General features: G+C 35.4%; 3 protein-coding genes across 4 annotated transcripts; all 3 read right to left on the minus strand.

Moving 5' to 3' along the window:
• Positions 1 to 264: 264 nt before the first annotated feature.
• On the minus strand, positions 265 to 1,755 carry LOC111805767 (myb family transcription factor PHL8). Of its 2 annotated transcripts, none has more exons than XM_087128202.1 (5): positions 1,356 to 1,755; positions 1,196 to 1,272; positions 1,052 to 1,109; positions 891 to 969; positions 265 to 806 (listed from the first exon to the last, which is right to left on the minus strand). In XM_087128202.1, exons 1-5 carry the CDS (start codon positions 1,495 to 1,497, stop codon positions 410 to 412), a joined length of 753 nt encoding a protein of 250 aa, XP_086984328.1. In that variant the 5' UTR covers positions 1,498 to 1,755; the 3' UTR covers positions 265 to 409. The 2 variants fall into 2 exon arrangements, with proteins under 2 accessions (XP_086984328.1, XP_023546754.2); XM_023690986.2 differs by having other exon boundaries at positions 1,377 to 1,747.
• An 11,577-nt stretch (positions 1,756 to 13,332) lies between these two features.
• On the minus strand, positions 13,333 to 13,770 carry LOC111805733 (E3 ubiquitin-protein ligase MPSR1). Its single transcript, XM_023690949.2, has one exon. The coding sequence runs from the start codon at positions 13,768 to 13,770 to the stop codon at positions 13,333 to 13,335; it is 438 nt and encodes a 145-aa protein (XP_023546717.2).
• A 1,406-nt stretch (positions 13,771 to 15,176) lies between these two features.
• LOC111806165 (uncharacterized) lies at positions 15,177 to 19,272 on the minus strand. The gene is made up of 7 exons (XM_023691535.2): positions 18,594 to 19,272; positions 17,598 to 17,669; positions 16,423 to 16,481; positions 16,124 to 16,280; positions 15,953 to 16,033; positions 15,774 to 15,863; positions 15,177 to 15,601 (listed from the first exon to the last, which is right to left on the minus strand). The coding sequence occupies exons 1-7, from the start codon at positions 18,882 to 18,884 to the stop codon at positions 15,392 to 15,394; spliced, it is 960 nt and encodes a 319-aa protein (XP_023547303.2). The 5' UTR covers positions 18,885 to 19,272; the 3' UTR covers positions 15,177 to 15,391.
• Between the last annotated feature and the right edge of the window lie 3,184 nt (positions 19,273 to 22,456).

Below are 22,456 nucleotides of genomic sequence, written 5' to 3' on the forward strand. Positions count from 1 at the left end.
GCACTTATTTTTTTATTGTTGTGAAAAAAGCATACATCTAATGAGTATTTATAGCGGAGAAAACAGTAACCAGCTTCTTAAACTTTCTCTCCCGGTTAAAAACCACTAACAATTTTTGTAACCCTTGGGGACAGTGCTGGATGAATATAGTAGTACGTATGTTCTTACCCAAGTAGTAATGGGCCGATTTCATTAGTCTTCTTCCTCAATTGGACATTGGTTAAGAAGCATAAATTCACAACATAAGGGAATAACTGGTAAGAGTAGAAGAATGATTCTTGTGGTTCTAGATTCACCTTTGCATGTCTTTAGCTTGCTTATAAACCCACAATCTCTTTTATTTAACATTACATACCTTATATACAACACTACCATTTACACATTCCCATCATAAAATAAAACCACCTTTTCAAAGAAACTCGATCAACTCTGATCCAATTCCACTTCCACTTCCAGTTGCTGCATCATTCAAGTCGACCATTCTGAACTCCTCTTGATTATTCTCATTACTTTCTTGCATTGTTAATCTCTTACAATCTCCCTCAGAAACAGAGCTGCTCTGTTCTGACAAACATGAGCTCTCACATCCAGAGCTCACCATTGAAGCCAATTGAGAGAGCTCTTCCAGTGCTTCTGAACAACAACCGTACCCTGCAATTGTCTCTTCTGCCTTTCTCAACACTCTCTTTAAGTACTTCCCTTGTGCTTCAATTCTCAGCTGCAAATGCCTTTGTACCTCTATTTGCTCCTGCAGCCTCTTCTCTACTTCCATTTGCATTTCCATAACATCCCATATCTTCTTTCTCCTTCCATTGTTCATCCAAACAATATAAACACAAAGCAATGTCTACACAACAAAAGGCAAATTCAAAACAGAGATGGGTTTTTACTCTTTCGTGTTATGATTTTGACCCACATCGCTGTTTTCCACGTCCAATTTCCCACCTTTTACCTGCATCTGTTTCAAGTCTTCAAAGAACAAAAGTAACTAAAAGTGAGAGAGATTGTTAATGAAGAGTTTTGTGATGGATTGATTGTATTGAGAATTAACCTTCCAGCTTGAGTTGGGCATTGGCTTCAGACTGCTGCATTTTTCCCAATCTAAATTTCTGGCTCATAAACAAACATAATTAACTTTCAAGAACAAATGGGCATGTTTTTTATAATTTGATATTGCATAGAATAGAAGAAGAACCTGTAAATGGCTCTTGAGGTGGTACAGCCTAAGCCCAGTGATACCCATAACTCTCATCAAGCTCTTAGGAGTGGCCTCTGCAACAAACCAACAAAAAATAATGAAACACAAAGAAAAGGAAAATGAAGGAAGATGTAATAGAAGAGAAAGAAAACAGAACTGAAGAGAAAGAAAACAGAACTATGTGCTCCACCGAGATGATTGACAGCCTCCTCAAATCTGTGATGAAGCTCCGGAGTCCATTTCAGCCTTGGCTTTGCATCAGTAGACAAAACCAAGTTGATGTGGTGATGATTCTGCATAATTCTGTTTGTGTTTAGAACAAAATGGGATTTGGTCGTGTTTATATGTCCGTCGGATGTTGTCAGGAGAGATTGGTGGGGTAAGGCTATGTTGGAAGGGAATATATGCTCTCATCAGCTGAGACTCTTTCTTTCCTTTCTATCCGATTGCTTCCCGATTATATTACGTTCATACAAACTTTTACATTGTTTAAAATTTTGATGTTTGACTTGAAAGGATGAGAGAATCTCCAAAAAGAAAGATGCAGCGTTGCAAGGGAGGAGTGTTAAAAGCAGAGAAAAAAGCGTAAGGTTTGTTGTTGATATACCAAAACCCATCATGGAATCACTTTGTTTGAAAGGATGAGGAGCTTTTAAAGTAATTTGATTGCGATTATGGATATTTGTTTTGCTGATTCAAAATGGGTCATTCCTGTTTTTGTTGAGTGTGTGATTCTTTTTGTTCTTTTCAAAGGATGAAGGAATCAAACAAAAACTTATCCCTTTCTTTCTCTCATTTCAACCAAAACCACAATCATACAATTCGTTCGTAGACGTATACGCTCTTCACTCAACTGGTTAAGACGTATACTCTTGATTAGTAAGTCAAATGTTCTATAAACTCCAATATATATATATATATATATATATACACATTTTCAGTAAACTAAGCACCCTGAGATAGTGAGCGACGATCAATAGTCTAGACTTAGTGCTCCTTGAAATTGGATTAGCCTTTAAGAGCTAGTCTTGAACGTTCTACAATGCAAAATGAGATTACTGCATTACCAAGTAATAGCAGCATATAAGCAATATGATCGAGCCAAGCTTAGGGTAGATAACATAGCGCATTGAGGAACCCAAGTGCCTTTATTTGGTGGAATGGTCGGTGGTCTTCTGAACAAGGCATTTGCGTTATAAACTCGTCTTGAAGAGTGTGGGACCACGTAAGTAACTTTGTAGCTAGCAAGCTCACAAGGTCACTCTCCTAGATTCAGAATAACTCTATGGCTCTATGGAAGGGTATGCCAGTTAACCTTCCACAAATGATGTCCATATCAATAGGTGTCATACGTCCTATAGGCTTTTATGAGGTAGTGCCTCAACCCAATATACCGATCATTTAGTGCTCTGGCATAGCAAGCTGACTAAGTCAAGAGAACAATAAAGTTAATTCACCCCGAGCTAAAATACGTCTAGTAGACTCATAATGTTAAAAATTGGTGAACAACCTCCCCCAAACCCATATTGAGTTTCTGATAGACAAGAGAACCACTCGAAATTTTAAGTCCTCCCCATAAGCTCAAATAGCAATAGAAATTGGTTCGAAATTCCTCAAGGCTAAAGAAAAGCTAGTGTGGTTATAGAGGAGATGTCTCGGGGCACTAATCCTATCTGTATATTTTGGGTCCTTTATGTTTTGTTTGAAGTTGTATCTCAAACTCATTCTACATTTGTAAATAAACTTGAAGAACGTTGGCTTATACCGAATTTAGATTTATTTTTAATTATGGTATTGTGTTTAATTTGCACAAAATGTTACTTATTTAACAAGGTATGCATGCATGTTAAGAAATGAAATAAAGGGGAAACAAAAGAAGAGAAGAAAAAGAAGATTAAATGCGATCGAATTCCATCCATCTTTGAATGGAATCAAAATCCAATCATTTCATTTTACAAAGCAACATTTTTCCTTTCAAACCCCATTCATTTGTTTGCATATTGCTTCATTATAACCCAAACTTTCCTCTCCATTACGTGATTCCTAACATGATATCAAAAAATTTCAAAGTGTCGAACAAAGAATTTTGAACAAATGGGGTACTTTGTTTAGAGTTTTTAAACTTGATTAACATACCGATGTGGAGATCCATGATTCCTAACAGTTTCGAGCGAGATAACTCAAGAATTTGTTATTGATGGGTAGAACAGCTTTAAGAAAGGTGGGAGAAATTGTTAGAGCTTAAGCAACTTTGAAACATAATGTGGGGCGAAGGTTTGAAAAACAAGTTAAAAAGAAAGAAAGAAAGAAAGAGAAAGAGAGATTGAAGTGGGTTTCCCCTTTAGTGAGAGAGGTAATGGCGTAGTTTGGTTCAACACCTTTATCTTTACTTTAATATATTCCATAAGAGGTAAAGGAGATTCCGGGGATGATGCCTAATGCTAATGCCCCTCATCCCCACTACTCTTACCTCCAAACTCGATCAAGATCCAAAGGTGAATGATTCTTGTTCGTAAATCAATTATTGTGCTTCGAGAGGGAGGGGCCATATCACAACAAAGTAACTCCTTTTTTGAAACAAGAATCAAACTAAAATTCACATTCAATGGTTTAATTCAAATTACATATACTTTACGTTGATTTGTGTGGTTAAAAAGAGATTTTTGAATTGATATATAACTTTTACGTCACGCCGTAATTAAGTATAGAAAACGACATATTTCAAACTTTTGTTCTAAATTGACAAATAAAAGGTAGTAAGAAAAACAAAATAGTGTAATGAGATGTTCTAAATTTACCATTAAAAGGTAGTGGGGAAAACAAAGCTGAAGTAAAATAGTGAATGAGAAAGACGCGTAGGAAAGGAGAAAAAGGAAGAAAAGAGAAAGTTGGTGAAGGGCTATTATTGGATTTGATCTATTGAACTAGTAATGATATTTTAACAGTTACGTATGTGATTGCATAATGGGTTTTGTGGTTGGTATCCATTCCAGTTTCAGCTTTCATCCATGTGTCTATCTTTGTCACACCCGTCCATGCATTTATTTTTGCGCACGCGACCATCGAGGGAGGAATCATGTACAAAACGACCAGAAAGAACATGCACTATCCTACGAGTGGAGGATATGGGTTAAGATCCAACTGTTAGGAATGAATGTTCACCATTTGAATTGTTTAGAATAGCAAACTTATATGGAAGACATATGGAAAAAGCTTTGGTGAGTCTTTATTCTACTTGTTCCAACTCCTCTAATGGTACTTCTTCGTGATTGCGTAGTGTCATGGTCATGCTTATCAGAGTGTGTTACACATGGTATGCCAATTCCTTGTGCCTATTTCATGTTGTATTACTTTATCGCTTTCTTGATATATTATTTTATTTTTTATATTTTCTATGTGTATGACTGATCTGAACCAAATCATCTCTATCAGACACTATGAACTTGAAAAAAGTTGTGAAGAATATTGTTCAAATTACCATAAGATGAAGTCAAGTTCTATTAAAATTGAACTCAATTCTACGTTAAGAAGATTCAAGTCTCATTTATGCAACAAGAGCTTCAAGATGCTTCAAATGCAGCTTCATTTGTTCTTAAATTGCTACAAATTTATGACCGGTGATAATCTAAAGTCATGGTGTTTCTTTATTGTATTTTAAGGTTTTTATTTACTTAACATTAAATTTATATAGTGGCTAATTATTGTCATAAAATATATATAGTGGCAAATTATGGTCATAAAATATGAAAATTACAACTCTTGGAATGACTCCCATACGTTAAAGAGTTTTTATTTTGAGGCTATATAAAGCCATGTATCTTATTTTTGTAAAGCAGACTTACAATGCAGCAAAAGGAGCATTTGTGCTTTCCTTTAGCCAATGACTAAGTTTCTTTGCCATTATATGTAGTTTAGATTTCATGTTTAGATTCATTCAGATGACATGATCAATCTTGCTTGTAGAGTAATTCAAATCTCAAACAAAGTGTTCTTAGTCTTGAGATATTCGATCAACAAGGTAATCTGAAGTTTACTTCTCTTGTAGTGATTCCTTGTCATTTGGTATCAAAGCTTTTCCTTGGGTTGATTGCTTATCGTTTGGTATCAAAGCTTTCTCATAGGTTAATTTCTTATCCTTTGGTATTAGAACTTTCCCTTGAGTTGATGATTCCTTATCATTTGGTATCAAATCTTTTCCTTGGATTGATTCCTTACCCTTTGGTATCAAGCTTTTCCTTGGATTGATTATTTATCATTTGATATCAGTGCTCTAGGATCAAGATCATATATTCTATATCAATAATGGAAGCTGACTATCCTAAAGGATTTTCTATATCAATAGACAAGAGTCTGATATGGAACGGTTAACTATGCGTACTTAAAAATGAGTCTATATCAACATAAAGAGTTGCTTTTTGAGGCCCACGACTCGCCATATACTATCCACCCTAGGAGTACCAAGATGTACTAGGATTTCTAGTCTTGTTATTGGAGGCAAGGGATGAAGTAGTACATAACTGAGTATGTAGGTCAATGCTTGATCCGCCAACATATCAAGGCACCAAGACATCGTCCATCAGGACTCTTACAACCCCTTAGTCTCCCCTACAAAAATGGGAGTACATTACCATGGACTTTATTTCAGAGTTGCCTAATACCAAGAAGGGCTTCACCGTCATATGAGTTATCATCGGCAGGTTGACCAAGTCTACCAACTTCATCCTAGGAAAGATAATATGTTCAGTAGACAAGTAAGCCCAACTGTACATGGAAGAGATAGTTTGAGTACATAGAGTTCTTGTATCAATAGTATGAGATTGAGATGGAAGATTCATGTCACACTATTGGAAGAGCCTACAAAAGGCACTAGGAACACTACTAAGGTTTAGTACGACCTTCTACTCTCAAACTACCGGTCAGAAAATGTAACACTTAAAATAAGAATAAGTCGCTCATGTAAGACTCAAAGGATCTAAGGTAAGGAATTAAGAGATTTAAGCACTGACAAAGGTTTGAAGCAAGTCATTTCAATACCCTAACAAGTAATTTTAGGGACTTGAGGCCTTTGGAGAAAGATGAGAAGGAAATAAAAAAGAAAGCCTAAAAGACAAAAATGTCATTTTTTCAATTTTTAAGAAATTTTCGAGATTTTTAATTCTTTAACTAGAAGATCGTGAACAACAACATAAAAATGACCTACAAAAAAAATGAAGAATTTTTAGAAAAGTTATAGATTTTTGAAAAAAGTAATAATAAAATAATTTTAAAAAATGGCAAATTACCAAACTACCCCTAGCCTCGAGATATTTATGAAAATGCCACGGATCAGAAAATAAGATATGTGACGGTCAGCAGTAATTAGAAAATCTTTCAAATCTTCAAATCTTCAAATTACCAAACTTATTCATTTTATACTTATTTTTATTATTTTATATGGTTATAATGTTAGAATTTAATTTTTTAGAAATTAGGTTGGTACAACATTTTATTATATTATATTTTTGTTTGTAAATATTATATTAGACGTTTACATTTTTTTTAATTATATTGTAAAATGGAAATTATGCATTAGAAAATTTCATAACCATTTAAAAAAAAAAAAAAAAAAAACTAAAAAAGAAAAAATAATTTTCGCAGGAAACCCAATGTAACGACCTTAGTTTTCTACTAACCTAAAGTTATTACTAAATATGCAGCGTTGTGTGGAAATATTTATTTAAAACGAATTCATAAAACAATCCCATCAACTTACATGTTTAGGAATTGGTCTTAAAATAGTACAAAGAAAATATTAGAATAAAGATAGTTAAATATAAAAATAGCAATGTCCTACACTAACTTAAATCTACAAAATTAAATACAACTACCCTATGCAAGTTTCAAGGTTTTTATTGCGATGTTGTCGTTAACCATACATGGTTGTTACGCCTTTACCTGAAATATAAAAGTAGTACATGGGTTGAGTATTTTAAGAAATACCGCAACTCACTCCACTGTTGAGGTCAGGGAATGCAAATATATGCAATCATGATTTTGGACCTATCATTTAGAATCATCATAGGGATGGCCTTTAGTCCGAACAAATTGGTTGTGTAGTACTTCCCTACACATGACCCACATGGGCGAGCATAGACTCACCAGACAGGCTCGCACACCCTCTGAGTGTGTATGATCAAGCTAGTTGGCTATAGCCAGATGTCCTGAGGTACAACAAACCCTCGTATGTCATGCAAAGCATGATGATGACGATCATCATCATAATGTACGTGCCTCGTACTCATCATAAAAGGAGAAGTATCCCAATGTAAATGAACATACGTTATGCATGAGGTCCCTATACTTAGAATTTTAAATCATTTATGTAACACAACCCCACACATCGTTCACGTATTATCATAAGTAACATGCAAGTTTTCATACATTCATCGTTCATAACATCATTTAAAGGTTGTGTATCAGAAAACTTTCATTATCACAAGGCATGTAACGATTCGGAACAAAAAAAATCATGGTCGCCGAAAAATGCGAGATTTTCGGCGAAACGCCAGGAATTTCTAGTCTCCGACTAACCCACGATACCACGCCCCCTCAATGCTCGAAAACGCCCCAAAACCTTCTATCATTTTGGAACAACAGAACATAAATGGACGTGGAAGAAAACTAACGCCAAGGGTGTGGCGTTCCGATGAACGCAAACCGGCAAAGACAAACTGAACCCTACCTCTCATTTTAAGACACCCAATGAACCACGAATAATTCTCAAACGTTCCCCACGCACAACTACTCATCGTGAGCTCACCTTCAAGAAAAATAAAGGTGACAAATAGAAAGAAAACGACGGAATATGAACAATTTACCCCGTTGGTTAAACGTCGGTGAGACGAAACTCCCTTCCTTCAGGTGTATCAAGTTAGTGCAACGCCATGGAAGAAAGGACTAACGAACCATGGAACACCTTGATGCACATGATTGATTACAACTCAAATGGTGTCGTAGCGTTGTTGACCAAGAGGATGGACTTGTTGCTAGAACAACCTTAGTTGGCAGTGGAAGAGATCAAACTCAAACCTTAGTAATTACTGAGGAGGAGGGCTACTAGATGAGGAAGAATGGTGGTTGGCTGTGGAAGAGATCAAACTCAAAAAATGATGTTTTTAAATGTTTTAGGCATTTATATTAAAGATGATGTTTTCTTTTAAGAATTATCTTTCCGCATTATAGAGGAACATAGGATGTTAGTAGCAACTCTGAGTATGTAGAAATTTAGGATCGTTACAATGCAACATGACATGTTTTCTTTTAAGAGTTATATTTCCGCATTAGAGATAAGCATGAGACGTTAGTAGCGACTCTGAGTATGCAGAAATTTAGGATCGTTACAATACAACATGATATCTCACACATGCACAATATTGTAACATGAGATATAATCATATTATGTCATATCATCCTAATACATCTCATGTCATCATATCATAATGCATCATCATCGTAACATATCATAGCATCATAATACATCACATCATCATAACATAATGTATCATCATAACACATCATAATATCTTAGCAAATCACATCATTATAACATATTACGCCATCACAGTACATCATATCAACATACATGACATATGCAAGGACTACTAGGCACGTGTCATCATACATATAACAAGTCTTTCAACTGAGCTGATAGTATGACCACCTACTTAGTTAGCCTAAGCCGAAACTACTACGACTCCTTGATGCTAGCTTAACGCTGCTTTCTGAAATTTAATTCTACGTAAGGAGTTCCACAGTCATAAATTAGCATTCTAATATGGGAATTGGCTCAACTAATATAACATAAAATATTAAATATCAATTTGAACACTTCAAATTTTCTTTCAAATAAATTGAACTTTTTAGCGGTACGATGAGCTAGCGAGGGGACCTTATGGACCTACAGATTAATTAATTAAACTCTTTAATTAATCAATTTCCATTCATTAACTATAGGTCACTCCACTACAAACCTAGAGTTTCACTCTTATGAACTGTAGGACATGTTATGTCCATTGATATAATCATTACAAGCAAGTCGATCCTTCACGAGTTGTTTATAATTACAGTTGGGTCAAAAGTCTCTTTTGCCCCTGTAATTACATCTTTCACCTTAAATATCACTGATTCTCTAATGAACAATTTGTTTATGCTCCAATCATAAACCAATTCCCTCTCGGGCCAATGAGAGGGTGGGGCCTCATTGTTCAAGTCCCGAAATCAGTACTTAAGAGAACAACTCATCTACTTTCTTTATATGGAAATGAGTGAATTCCATCTCATGATATTATGTTCCCAACTTCCTATTTGGTCAAGTCCCAAAATGGTAGGCATATTGAATCGGGTAAAAGAGACATTCTCACCCATGTAAATTAAAGGACAAGCCTTCACAGGCAGGATTCCATAACTCACTCAGGATTAAGATCGAGTCGCATATGATTATCATGTGAAATATTAATCTTCTCAATTAACGGATTTATAAACAGAGATTAAATATTTCTTGGTCCAGTCTTATACAAACTCATTGTATAGGATACCCCCACTTACATGTCTTCACATGAACGATTTGGATCAAATAATTTGTAACGATTACAAAGTGGGCCGTATCAATAGTGTTACCAGGATAAGGCACCCAACCTTATACATATACTATAGACTCTTTAGGTTATTACTTGAACACGATCCTCTTATATGTCAACCACATACGGTTCAAGATTACATTAATAACCTTGGATTTTCATATAATGGATAACAATTAAATTACAAATAAAATAATAAAAATTATTGTTAAAAACTAATAATTAATTGTGAGGCTTTAGGGCATAAATCCCACCAGTTCGTAACTAGAGTTGGGTGAATTTACCGTTTTACCTCTGAAGTTACTTCTTGTTCCTTATGTTCCACTAATCCTCTAATGAACAATTGGTTTGCGGTCCAACCACCAAACCAAATCCTTCTCAAGCCAATGAGAGGGTGGGGCCCCTTATTCAAGACCTGGAATTAGTACTTAAGGGAACAACCTCTCTACAATCTCTAAAAGTGGGTAGGAGTGAATTTCATCTTGCATACTATGTCCCCAGCTATTCGCCCAGTCTTACCCTTGAAATGGGAAGCTTATTGAGTCGGCGAATTCGAGCCACTCTCACCCATGCAAATTGAAGGATAATTCTGAATAAACAGGAGTTCATGGTTAGCTCAGGATTAAGATCGAGTTACCTAGGTCATCGAATGAAAAAAAAAATCAGTCTCAACAGTAAACGACATTAAAAAGTGAGTGATTTTCTTCATGGTCTGATCTTATGCAATACTCATTACATAGGACGCCCCCACTCACATGTCTCCGCATGTACAATTTAGTGATCACATTGTTTATATCATATATAAAAGTGGGCCGCATCCATAGTGTTCCCAGGATAAGGTACTCAGCCTTATCCCTATATTATAGATCATTTTGACTATATACTTGAACTTGAAACACTCTTATGTCAATACATATAGTTCAAATAATCATACTATAGTTAGAGTGTTCTTAGTTTATTGGATTTAGATTAATAATCGTAAAATTCACTTTATTCAATAACAATCTTTACTGAATAAACATCAATAATAACTTTATTGAAAAATAGAATATGTTTTTGTTTACAAACTATGAGTTTTAGGACATAAAACCCAATATAATAATATATCGATTCTTAGGTTTTTAGCCCTTCTGGAGTCGTTTCTGCCCTTATTTTTTCATTATGAGGTTAGTATAGTCCTTAATAGTCAAACCAGATTGTGTTAGGGTCTTCCTTTATTAACTAACATGAGGTTTAACTAGAATAGGTTATGAAAGGTTTCTAAATATGTTACATGGTTCTTATAGGACGTAATTAACCATTGGAATTAACTTCTTGTGAGTGACTTCGGCCAAGGCCATCGAGGTAAGTGACATTACTGTTGGAGTTAGCTTATTACGTGTTGTATGATGGTGCGTGCCCTGTGACCCCTACATACACCATATTTATGTGATATAACTATGTGATGTATAGATTGTGTTGACTGTTGACTTTTTATGTTATGTGATGTATGGATTAAGTTGACTGTTGACTGTTATGTTATGAAACACTTATGGAATTGGAATGTATTTTCATGTTATATGATATGTCATGTAATGTAATTTATGTGATATGCCATGTAATGTAAGAAATGTATATGTAATGTTAGTAATGCTTATGTAATGTCATGTTAGGTATGTTAAGGGACCTCATGCATATATGTATGTCACTTGCATCGGGATACTTCTCCTTTAAGTTATGAAAGGATGAAATACGATATTTATGTTTGCCATGATATCATGCGAGCCTTTTCTGTTCTGTGGTGTCTGGCAACGTGTAATACGTTGTGCCCGACCAAACCAAGCCTAGAGGTACGTATACGAGCCTGCCTGATGGGTCCATGTGCGCGTACATGGGCCATGAGTGAAGGAGTACAACACATCCAACCCTACCCAGAATAGAAAAGCACCCAAGGTCATGTAAAGTTTACGAAAAGTTAGCTCCCGCTCATATGTTGTATGTATTTACATTTCTAACCCCAACAGTGGGGTAACTTACTGAGTATTTCATAAAAATACTCAAGCCACGTACTACCTACATTTTTCAGGTAAAGGCAAGATACCAATGTACGGCTGACGGTGAAGCTGAGGACACCATGGAAGTTGAGGAAGGGGCATTATTAGTAGTTTACGTTTATTTGACTGTTAAGTTAAAGCATTGAACATTGTTTTTATTTAGAATTTTTTTGAATTCAGTTACTGAACGTTTTATTCTCAGATACATGTTTGGTTTGGATTTTTAGACCTTTATGTTAAGACTACATTGTGTTTCCCAAAGTTATTTATAATGAGCTTCCGCTTAATGATTTATTTATTTATGCATGAGTGACAGTCACGAATTAGGTTTAGAAAATTAGAGGTGTTACAACATCACATCATCATAACATAATGCATCATCATAACACATCATAATATCTTAGCAAATCACACCATTATAACATATTATGTCATCACAGTACATCATATCCACATACATGACATATGCAAGGATTATTAGGCACGTGTCATCATACATATGACAAGTCTTTCAATTGAGCTGATAGTATGACCACTTACTTAGTTAGCCTAGGCCGAAACTACTATGACTCCTTGATGCTAGCTTAACGCTGCTTTCTGAAGTTTAATTCTACCTAAGGAGTTCCACCATTATAAATTAGCATTCTAATATGGGAATTGGCTCAACTAATATAATATAAAATAATTTAAACTAACTCCTAATAATTTAAACTAACTGAACTTAATTTTACATAAAATAATTTAAACTAACTAAACTTAATTTTACATAAAATAATTTAAACTAGACTCCAAAAATTTAAAGTAGCTAAAAGGTAGTCACACTAACCTTAAACGCTTTCGAAGAGTTGCAACTAGTAGAAAAGGGTCCGAGCGTATGATTGTTGGACTCTTTAAGCAGAATTAAATTTCAGAGAGCAATGTTAAACTAGCATCAAAGAGTCGCAGTAACTTTGGCCTAAGCCAACCAAGTACATGGTCTTACTATCAGCTCAGTTGGAAGATTGTCGTAAATATGATGACACCAGCCAAAAGTGGTGTTGGCACGTATCATTTACGCTTTACATGTTGTGATGAGTTTTAGCTAAATTATGGTAACCTTAATTGACGATGACATAACGAGGATGATATAATGATTATGTGGTATGCTATGATGACATTCTATGATGATGTGTGATATGATTATAACGTTATTTGAGGATGATATGATGATGTTGATATAATGACGATGATGATGTAATGACGATAACATTATTTGAGGAAGATATTAATAAAATTTTGAAAATTAAAATGTATTTTTAATTAATTTTGTTTTAAAATAATTATTTGCATACAAAACACAAAGTTAGATTATGTTAGAATAAATTAATTTGAAGTGATTGGAGGAAGATTATGTAAACAATAGATTTTATTTTTGAATTACATGATTTATTATTATTATTTAGTGTATTACACAATAAATCCAAACCCAGAAACAGAGCAATGGATTCTAACCCTCAACTCTCGTATCGTTATTGAAAGAAAAGGCAACCCAAATCTCCCTCGCCCTCCTTGCCTCCACTCCGACGCCGTTTTCCTTCTCATCAACGGGCATCTTGTACCGACAAACCGGACATGTCCCATGGATGCCAAGCCATTTCTGTATACAATCGCGATGGAATTTGTGTGTGCAGGGAAGTTCCTTGGCTAAACAACCCATCTCCCACTCGTTCAAACAGATGGGGCACTCGCAAGGCAGCTCCTCTTCTGCCTTGACCTGAACGGTGGGAAGCGCTTGTATGGACGCCTTGGAGGCCGATGGGTGGCCCTCCTTCCCACCCAAATCGCGCAATAGCGCTTCCAACCTCGAACGTCCCTCGATCACAATCATACTCTGTGTAACAAGGTTCACCACCAGTATCCTCTCGCTTCCATTTTCGTTTTCCATTCCGATTTGAGAAGATGAGACAGGTCTCTGTGTTTCTGAGGAAATTTCAGGGGAATTGGGTTTCTCAACCCATGGATTTGGATATAACCTCAAACGGTATTATGAAGAAGCTGTGGGCGAACCCCACAATCAGGAAGGATCTGGAACTTCTTAGGATCACAACTTGGAAAGTTCCCTAAAATGTTAAGCATATTGAATTTGATACAAAAATCATTTTTAGTTATGTAAATCAAAGAACAGGTCTCTAAAATGTTAAGCACATTTTTAGTTATGTAAATCAAAGAACAGGTCTCTAAAATGTTAAGCATATTGAATTTGATACAAAAATCATTTTTAGTTATGTAAATCAGAACAGGTCTCTAAAATGTTAAGCATATTGAATTTGATACAAAAATCATTTTTATTTATGTAAATCAAAGAACAAGCTCCACAAGTAGTTCATAACTCACTCAAAATTAAGACCCAATTGCGTAAGATCATCTTGTTAAATATTAATCTTCTCAATTAACGAATTTATAAGAGATATTAAATATTTATAGGATACCCTCATTCACATGTCTCTACTTAAACTATTTATATCCAATTATTTGTAACAATTATAGAGTGGGGCTATTTCGTCTCGTACTTCTGTTCAACATTACACTAATAATTTTTTATTTTTCATAAAATAGATACTATTAAATTATAAAGAAAATAATCAAAATTATTATCAAAATTTAAATATTGGTACATCATATCATAACACATGTCATAACATTCTCGTATCATACCTATCATAATCATCATTTCATAAACATATCACAGTCATATTGTTTTATAAACATTTCATACATTTTCTCATCTATTCTTCATTTTTCCATTTTCATCATCTTCTATTATTATTTTAAGGTCCATTTGTTAAAATTTAATCAACTATGTATAGACTTGTTCATCCATGAAAGACATCAATTTAAGATTTATATTTCTCTTTTTTTTTATACATAATTTAAATTTAATTCTCCATTATTTTCATATAAAATTTTGCAAGTTTTGTGTTAATTAGACTAATATACAACAATTAATATATACTTCGTTTGCTCGTCATGAGTATATACTTTTCATATATATATATAATATATATGAAGATTAGATGTAAGGATTATAAATAAATTGAAAGTTTTGCAATAGAAAATAGGATCATCATACATTTGATCGTTTGACACCGTCGTATGATCGTGTTGTTTTGGTTAAAATTTCATGTTAGCCTTTAACTTCTAACCAAATCTTCTAAAAGATTAAAATAATGTTAATATCGAACGCATTCCGAGTACCTTAAGGTTGTATCAACATCTCTTTTAACATGTATTTGAGTAATTTATCAGACATATGTTGATGAACTGAATGAAGTTCTTACGCTCCCAACAAACTGGACAATAAACAGCAAAATCTTTGAAGGAAAGACGGTACACATGAAGAAATCCCCTACTTTTCCTTCTAAGTATTGGCCTTGTTTTCCATATGAAAACAAAAAGAATCCAGAGATTACAGCAGCAAATTGTTTGTATCGACACGACGAGAGGGAAGTAGAAGAAAGGTTTTCCATGTATGAACAACATAGTATTATTACATGTTTGGTTGTGGTTCAAACAGCAGGGTGAGGGTGTGGGTGTGGGTGAGGGTGAGGGTGAGGGTGAGGGTGAGGGTGAGGGTGTGGGTGTGGGTGTGGGTGTGGGTGTGGGTGAGGGTGAGGGGCGAGGGGCGGTCCTGCTGATGCAATTGCAAATTGTAAACCTCTATGCTGTCCATGTTGTAGCACAAACGCCACTTGTGTTGCAGCCAGTGCTGCCGCCTCCTGTTGGTTCACAACCACCACACTTGTATTCAATTCAAGTGTCAACAACATTCTTAAAGACCAACAATTTTGCCTACCCCCTACACAAACATCCTTGCTTTCTACAATATATGCCAAAATATCTACTTATTTAAGAGATGGCAACACCTAAAGAACATAATCACCAACCAACCTGTCTTTGTCGACGACGTTGCAGGATACTGATGGCCCAAGCCATGATGTAGCATGGTAGAAGAAAACCAGCAGCACGAAGCAAGAAAATCTGTCAAAGGTACATCCAGATTATAAATATCCATCCGATTATACTATTGTTCTTTCAAATTTAAGAAAACAAATTCCCATCTCGCTTACAGAGAAAAAGGCAGATGCGTCATCATCACCGTCTGGATCCGTTATGGTCAATGCGTGTCGAAGAAGGAGAAGGGCTAATAGCTAGCCAGTATAATCAAATAGTTCATCAATCATCAGAGTTTCATGGAAAATACAAGAGTTGTACGAACTAAAATAAGAAAGAAAACTTACAATAAGGGCAGCTGATCGGCAAAATGCAGCTCCACTATCATTTGAAGCAGCATAATCATCATACTCAGCTTCCAAGAAATTACGTTCTGCCTCCGCAATGGCCAATAGCCGAGTATCTCTAAGGTCTAACGGGTTACCAGCGATAGTCCATCGTCCCCTGTGCATATCCACATCCAGGTCAATATTTCAAATGCGTGTACAAATTACATGAAAATAAAACGGTTGTGGGTGTTCAGATGCATGATTATTGATAAAGCCATTCACATGCAAATTGCAAATAACAAAAAGGTTGAACTTACTCCATATCAATCACAGTTTCTTCAGAACGAGGGGGTGCAGTATATCCAGGTTGATAAGACTGGCAATTGAATAAAGCGTACCAGAATATCAATCAATGAGGAATTAAAACAAGAAAAACATCATCAGAAAAGAAACTGCAAATGAAAATCACATGATGTCGGTACCATTCAACATAACATGAAACACGTAAAGATAAAGGGGAAAGAATCACAGACAGAGGAGAAAAAGAGTCGAATGTCCTGAACTGAGAGCCCCACGCTCAAAATTTGGTAAGACTAAAACATCGAACCAACTTTTCATTTAACAAACGAAGTTCCAACAGCGAGAGATATGTCTTAAGACATAAGTCTGAGGAAACATCAATGCCTCCATTGATACCAATGCCTCCATTGATACCAATGCCTCATCCATCATCACACTTCAACACTAATGAACTTGCATCTTCATGGTAGACACTCCTTACCTCTACCATCTCTGACAGACAGCATATTCGAAGTAGCATCCACATTACTTTTGGTTGAGCATGAGGAAGGAAGAATCCACCAATTGACATGCTGCTCATCTTCTCCTCAAGGAGTTGGAACAATCTTCTATGATGTCAGATTCAAACTATCCAAAAAGGAATCCAGCCCATTGCAAAAAGATCCAAATAATTGTGTGCGCTATAGTAAACCACTGACCACTGTTATGGTTTTCTCAGAGATGGATGTATCAAAGGAAAAGATGAACAAAAGGAATGGCTCGGAGAGGATAGACAAAAGAGATTGGTCGAGAGTAGAGACAATCAGACAAGTACGAAGAGAAGTAAACGGGCAAGAGTCTCCAATCATCCATGAGGTTTCTAAAGTAGCAAAGTCTCGTTCTCGAGTTTTACAGTTTTCTCCTACACAACAGCAACCCTAGCAAATTGTGAATCATATGGTTTTCTCCCTCTCATTCGTAAGCGTTCATTTTTTATGCACATTTTAAATCACTAATAATGAAAATTTCGAACTACCGGTGTAAAGCATGCCTTTTTTCAAAATTCGAAGAGTAATGAGTTCAACAAAAATATACTAGGAGGAAAACTTGCACGGAAGCTAAAGTATAAAGATAATATTAGCAACTTATTTGAAATTTTTTTATAAAATAATACTATAATAGTTGAAATATCAAATCAAAACATCATGCATACCTGATGACATATCTCACAAGTTATGTCTCCTTTCTCATTGCACCAATGTTGAACGCACTTCCTATGAGCATACTGAACACAAACATTCATCAGACACATGCAAAAGATTAATAAACAAGCACGCCCGATAAATTTTCCTATACTAGATCATATTGGTCAATAATTCTAAGGGCATAACCAAACTTAGTTACATTCTGGAGAGAAAAAAAAAAAATAGAGTTCATGGATCACTATAATTCTACCATGACATCATGAATGATAATCATAATTCGTGTCAAGTTTTATCAAGCCACTTTATAACTCAGACACAGCACATACCACCACATAACAGCTCATAAAATTTCCCATCGATCATAGAAATTTGTGCAAACAAAAGAGTTTAGGCAAAAGCGTTACTCTTATCACGAAACTATTAGACGGGAGATGATATTAAACGTCACAAACGAAGCATTGGGGAAAATTTTATAAAGAAATATTCAATTGACCAAACAAAGAATAAAAGAAATGACCACCAAACAACAAATTATTTCGTGCACTTCATTCCAGTCCTCCCCGCATCAATGATATAAATCCTCTCAAGATATGAGCATGTCAATTCTCAACAAGACACTGTAAAATTTAGGCAAACTCAAATCCATCACAGTTTTGGAAAATACTAGATAAACTTGTTATTTTATGTCCTTTTCCAGCTTGCTTCCGCGAAAACTAAACCACATTGGAAGCAACACAAAAATTGACCAAAAAAAACAAAAATCAAAGCAATAAACATAGACTTGAACCCATCCCAAAGACAGTAAAAAGAAGAAAGTTACTAAACCCAAATGAACCAGTATGAAAGAACTATATCCAAAGCTTCCAATTCAGCAAAAACAGCATTCATAAATCCAACGCCATGAAAGAAAACAGAGTCAAATCAACAAACTAAGGTAAAAGGGTGTCCCCTGTGTATTCACGTATTAATTTAAGAAGCAACAGAAAAGGGTGAGGCGTCAATACCTTAAGACTACCACTACATGCGCAGGGAGTTTCTAAATTATTGAGAGTGTCTTCTTCCTGACAAATGCGACACTCCGCCGCCTGAATCAGAGGGTCCTCCTCATTGGGTGCATCCTGCTCCACCGTCCGATCATCCGCAGTGGCAGTAGAAGACGAAGGAATAGCCGCAGCCGAGTCAGAAACACCCTCACGCGGTGCGGAAGGAACCGGGTCAACCGGGTCGGACACAGGTTGAACTGGAGCAACTGGTGGAATCAAATGGTCAACATACAGGACAAGATGATCGCTCATTGTCCTCAAAACCCCTATAACACCAAAAACCCAACTCAGGCGATGAATTCAAGAAAAGAAAGAAACCCTATTAGAGGAGGAAAAGAAGCGAGAAAGAAGAGGAATATAGTGAATTGAGAAGACAAAAAAAAAAAATGAAGGAGAAAAGGAAAAACAAAGGTGGAAGAGGAAGAGAAAACGCGTTAGGTGCGGAATGGAAAGGAAAATGGAAGATGGGTAAGTCCGCGTTTTGTATAAGATTCCACAAAAAAACTAAAAAAAGAAGGAATTTGGAGGCGAGTGGAGCTGGTTGGCTATGTATAGCCGGAGTTTTCTTCTCTCCAAACTTCCTCCATTCCAATCCAACGCCCTCAACCTTGTGTTTCATAAATGCGTCGCCGCTGCGCCTCAAGTCAATATCTACGCACTGTGCCCGCCTCACCTTTACCAATTTTCTTTTTTCTTTTTAATTTTGAATTCAAATCTTACAAATGTTTTCTTAATTCTTTTCTTAATTCTTGAAGCAAGGTTGAATTTTTTTTTTCTCAATTCTTCTTCATCAAGCTTCCCCCTCCCCTCCAATTTATTTTTCTATCATCTTTTGTGTAATAACTCAAAAATTAGAAAACTAAAAAAAAAAAAAAAAAAGTTGTCCCACATCCCGAGAAGTGGGGGTTGGCCTCCACTGTAAAAGGAAGACCCCTTACTTCATTTTAACATCTCACTTCAACCGTTGGAGCGAGTCGGAGAATATACTTTCTGACAGCTCAAGACCAACATGATATGAACCAAGAGACATCAATCATATATACTTCAATAAAGATGTAAGAAAATGTTGCTGAAATTATCAAAAGATATTTCAATTCATGCAACATTGAAGAAAACGAAGTTTCATTATTATAAATTTTGGGTGGATTACAATTTAGACTAATTTGGAGTTATTGTATTTCATTAATATATTTTAAGACTTTTTATTTACTTTAGGTTACATTTACATAATGCTTAATTATGATCATAAAGTATGAATGTTACCACTATTAGAATATTAGTTTCATTTTGCCATAATGATTAATTATGATCCTAAAGTGTTAAGTTTCTTTGCAATTTTATGTAATTTAGGTTGCATGTAGAATCATTCAAGCTCGACATGATCAATCTTGCTTGTGGAGTGATTTGAATCTCAAACAAGTGTTCTTGCCTTGAGATATTTGATCAAAAAAATCATTCAAGCTAGACATGATCGATCTTACTTGTAGAGTGATTCGAATCTCAAACAATGTTTTTGCCTTGAAATATTCGATCAACAAGGTAATCTGAATCTTACTTCCCTTGTAGTGATTTCCTTATCATTCGGCATCAGACTTTTCCCTTGGGCTGATTTCATATTAGAGCTTTCCCTTGGTTGATTCCTTATTTCAACATCTTGGTTGATTTGACTTGGTTCTGATATGCTCGGACCCTTTCCTCCTAATTTCAATTTTTCAAAAGTGTTTAAGGTTAGTACGACCATCTTTTGGCTAGTTAAATTTTTTGGAGTGAAGTTTAAAGTATTAGGAGTAGGGTTAAATTGTACGACCACCTTTTGGCTAGTTAAATTTTTGGAGTCAAGTTAAAATTACTGGGAGTAGGTGTAAATTATTTTAGGTAAAACTAGGTGAACCAATTCGCATGGTAGAATTTTAATTTATGATTGTTGGACTCCTCAGGCAGAATTAAAATTCAGAGAGCAGTCTTAAACTAACGTCAAGGGGTCATAGAAGCTTCGGCCTAGGCCAACCAAGTAAGTGTCCCTACCGTTGTTTGGTTATAATTGTGTGCTTTATGATGACACGTGTTCGTGGCTTCACACGTGTCATATGCCCATATAAACAAACTGTTATGAAATGATATGTATATGTTATGATATGTGAATGTTATATTGTATTTGATGAATTGATATGTTTATGATATGATATGTTGAACGTGTGCTCAAGATATGATATGTGACTGTTATGATATATGATATGATGTGATATGTGTATGATGTGAATGATTATGTCAAGAAGCATGAAAATATTATGATATGACATATGTGTAACATGAATGATATGATATATTGACATGCAAAATGACGAATTGGCATGAAATATAACCCCGATACACGCATGAAAGATATGAGAAAAGATATGAAAAATGATATGATATGAAGAAGACGCTAGCGGGATTGTATTAAATGATAATGAAAATGAAAAAATGTTGGGACCTCATGCATTATTGTATACTTATTCAACAAGGGATACCCCTACTCCTTCATGATAGTACAGACGCATGCATTACGAGGCACAGAAATGATCATTATGTTTATCATAATGATGTCGTGACAGTCGCTATTCCTAACGGGTGTCTGGCATCAATAGCTACTAAAGAATACTCGCCCGATTAGAAAGGGGCCCAAGAGGTGTGCAAATCGACTGGTGGGTCCATACTCGCACATGTGGATCGTTGTAGGGAAATCAAGTACACATCCAAGTTGTCCGCTAGGATAACCACCGTAGGAAAATAGACTGTTATGATAAGTTTCATTCATGAAATTGTATGTGTAACATCTAACCTCGATATGGAGTTGCATACTGAGTATTTCTTAAATTACTCAAGTCATGTGGTACTTTCATTTTGCAGGTAAAGGCAAGACACCCTTGTACGGCTGACGACGGCGCCGCAATTCGAGACCATGACACGTGCATAGGGTAGTTGCATTTAATTTCTTACACTTAGGTTAGAATAGAATGTTTTTAACTTCAATGTTTATTTATTTCATTTAGTATTGCGATGTGTCGTTTTAAAGATGTTTTCAAACACACAAGTCCATGTCAGTGTTTTAAGATGAAGTTTATGTTTTATGATAAAGTTTAAATACTTATTCCCCCACAATATGATTACGTTATGATGACGGTAGCGACTCTAAGTAAGTAGAAATTTAAGGTCATTACATTTTATAAAAGAATAACTATTCAAATAATCGTCATACATGATCTTCCTGTCAAATTGTTAAGACCGGCCAAGTAATATGTTTTCAATAAACATAGGTAAATCTTTATCTTTGTACTTTTACCAAGTAAAAAAAATTAAACCTTGAGAAACTACCTTCATTGTTCTACTATCAAAAAGTCATTGAAGCTTGTAACGTATAGTGGTGGGTTGAAATTGCAACTTTTTTTTTATCAACATGGTACTTATTACATTGGTGCACATTCTACTATCAATAACATTGGTGCACATTCTACTATCAAACATGAGTACAAGGAGTAAGTTATCTACGACATAAGAAATTACCAAAACTCCCCTCCCCTAGGATGACATTTTGGGACGAATATTGTCTTATGTATACCATGCTTTATATGACTAGAGGATTAACCCTTAACAAAGCATATGCAAGGGAACCCAGTTAAGAATTGACCTATGTATAGCTGAAGAATCTAAGAATTTGTACACCCACAGAGTGGATTAGCCTTAAGGCTTTAAGGGTTAGTCCTAAACGTCCGACAAGGAGGGACAAGATTTAAATAGCTTAAACGCCCATAAGAACCTAGTAAACCTCCATGACATCTAAGAAT

This window comes from Cucurbita pepo, chromosome 11 (genome assembly GCF_057944985.1).
Source record: "Cucurbita pepo subsp. pepo isolate OVF chromosome 11, ASM5794498v1, whole genome shotgun sequence".
In the NCBI taxonomy this organism is placed as follows: domain Eukaryota; kingdom Viridiplantae; phylum Streptophyta; class Magnoliopsida; order Cucurbitales; family Cucurbitaceae; genus Cucurbita; species Cucurbita pepo.

Excerpts from the sequence above, each read along its gene's own strand:
- LOC111805767 (XM_087128202.1), bottom strand. The coding sequence starts at position 1,497 with ATGCAGAATCATCACCACATCAACTTGGTTTTGTCTACTGATGCAAAG. Across the intron at positions 1,273-1,355 it reads TTCTGTTTTCTTTCTCTTCA|AGGCCACTCCTAAGAGCTTG; the intron begins GTTCTGTTTTCT and ends GGTTTGTTGCAG. Across the intron at positions 970-1,051 it reads TGCCCAACTCAAGCTGGAAG|ACTTGAAACAGATGCAGGTA; the intron begins GTTAATTCTCAA and ends TGTTCTTTGAAG.
- LOC111805733 (XM_023690949.2), bottom strand. The coding sequence starts at position 13,770 with ATGGAAAACGAAAATGGAAGCGAGAGGATACTGGTGGTGAACCTTGTT.
- LOC111806165 (XM_023691535.2), bottom strand. The coding sequence starts at position 18,884 with ATGAGCGATCATCTTGTCCTGTATGTTGACCATTTGATTCCACCAGTT. Across the intron at positions 17,670-18,593 it reads CATGTAGTGGTAGTCTTAAG|TATGCTCATAGGAAGTGCGT; the intron begins GTATTGACGCCT and ends GTTTGTGTTCAG. Across the intron at positions 16,034-16,123 it reads GCCGATCAGCTGCCCTTATT|CTATTAGCCCTTCTCCTTCT; the intron begins GTAAGTTTTCTT and ends TATACTGGCTAG.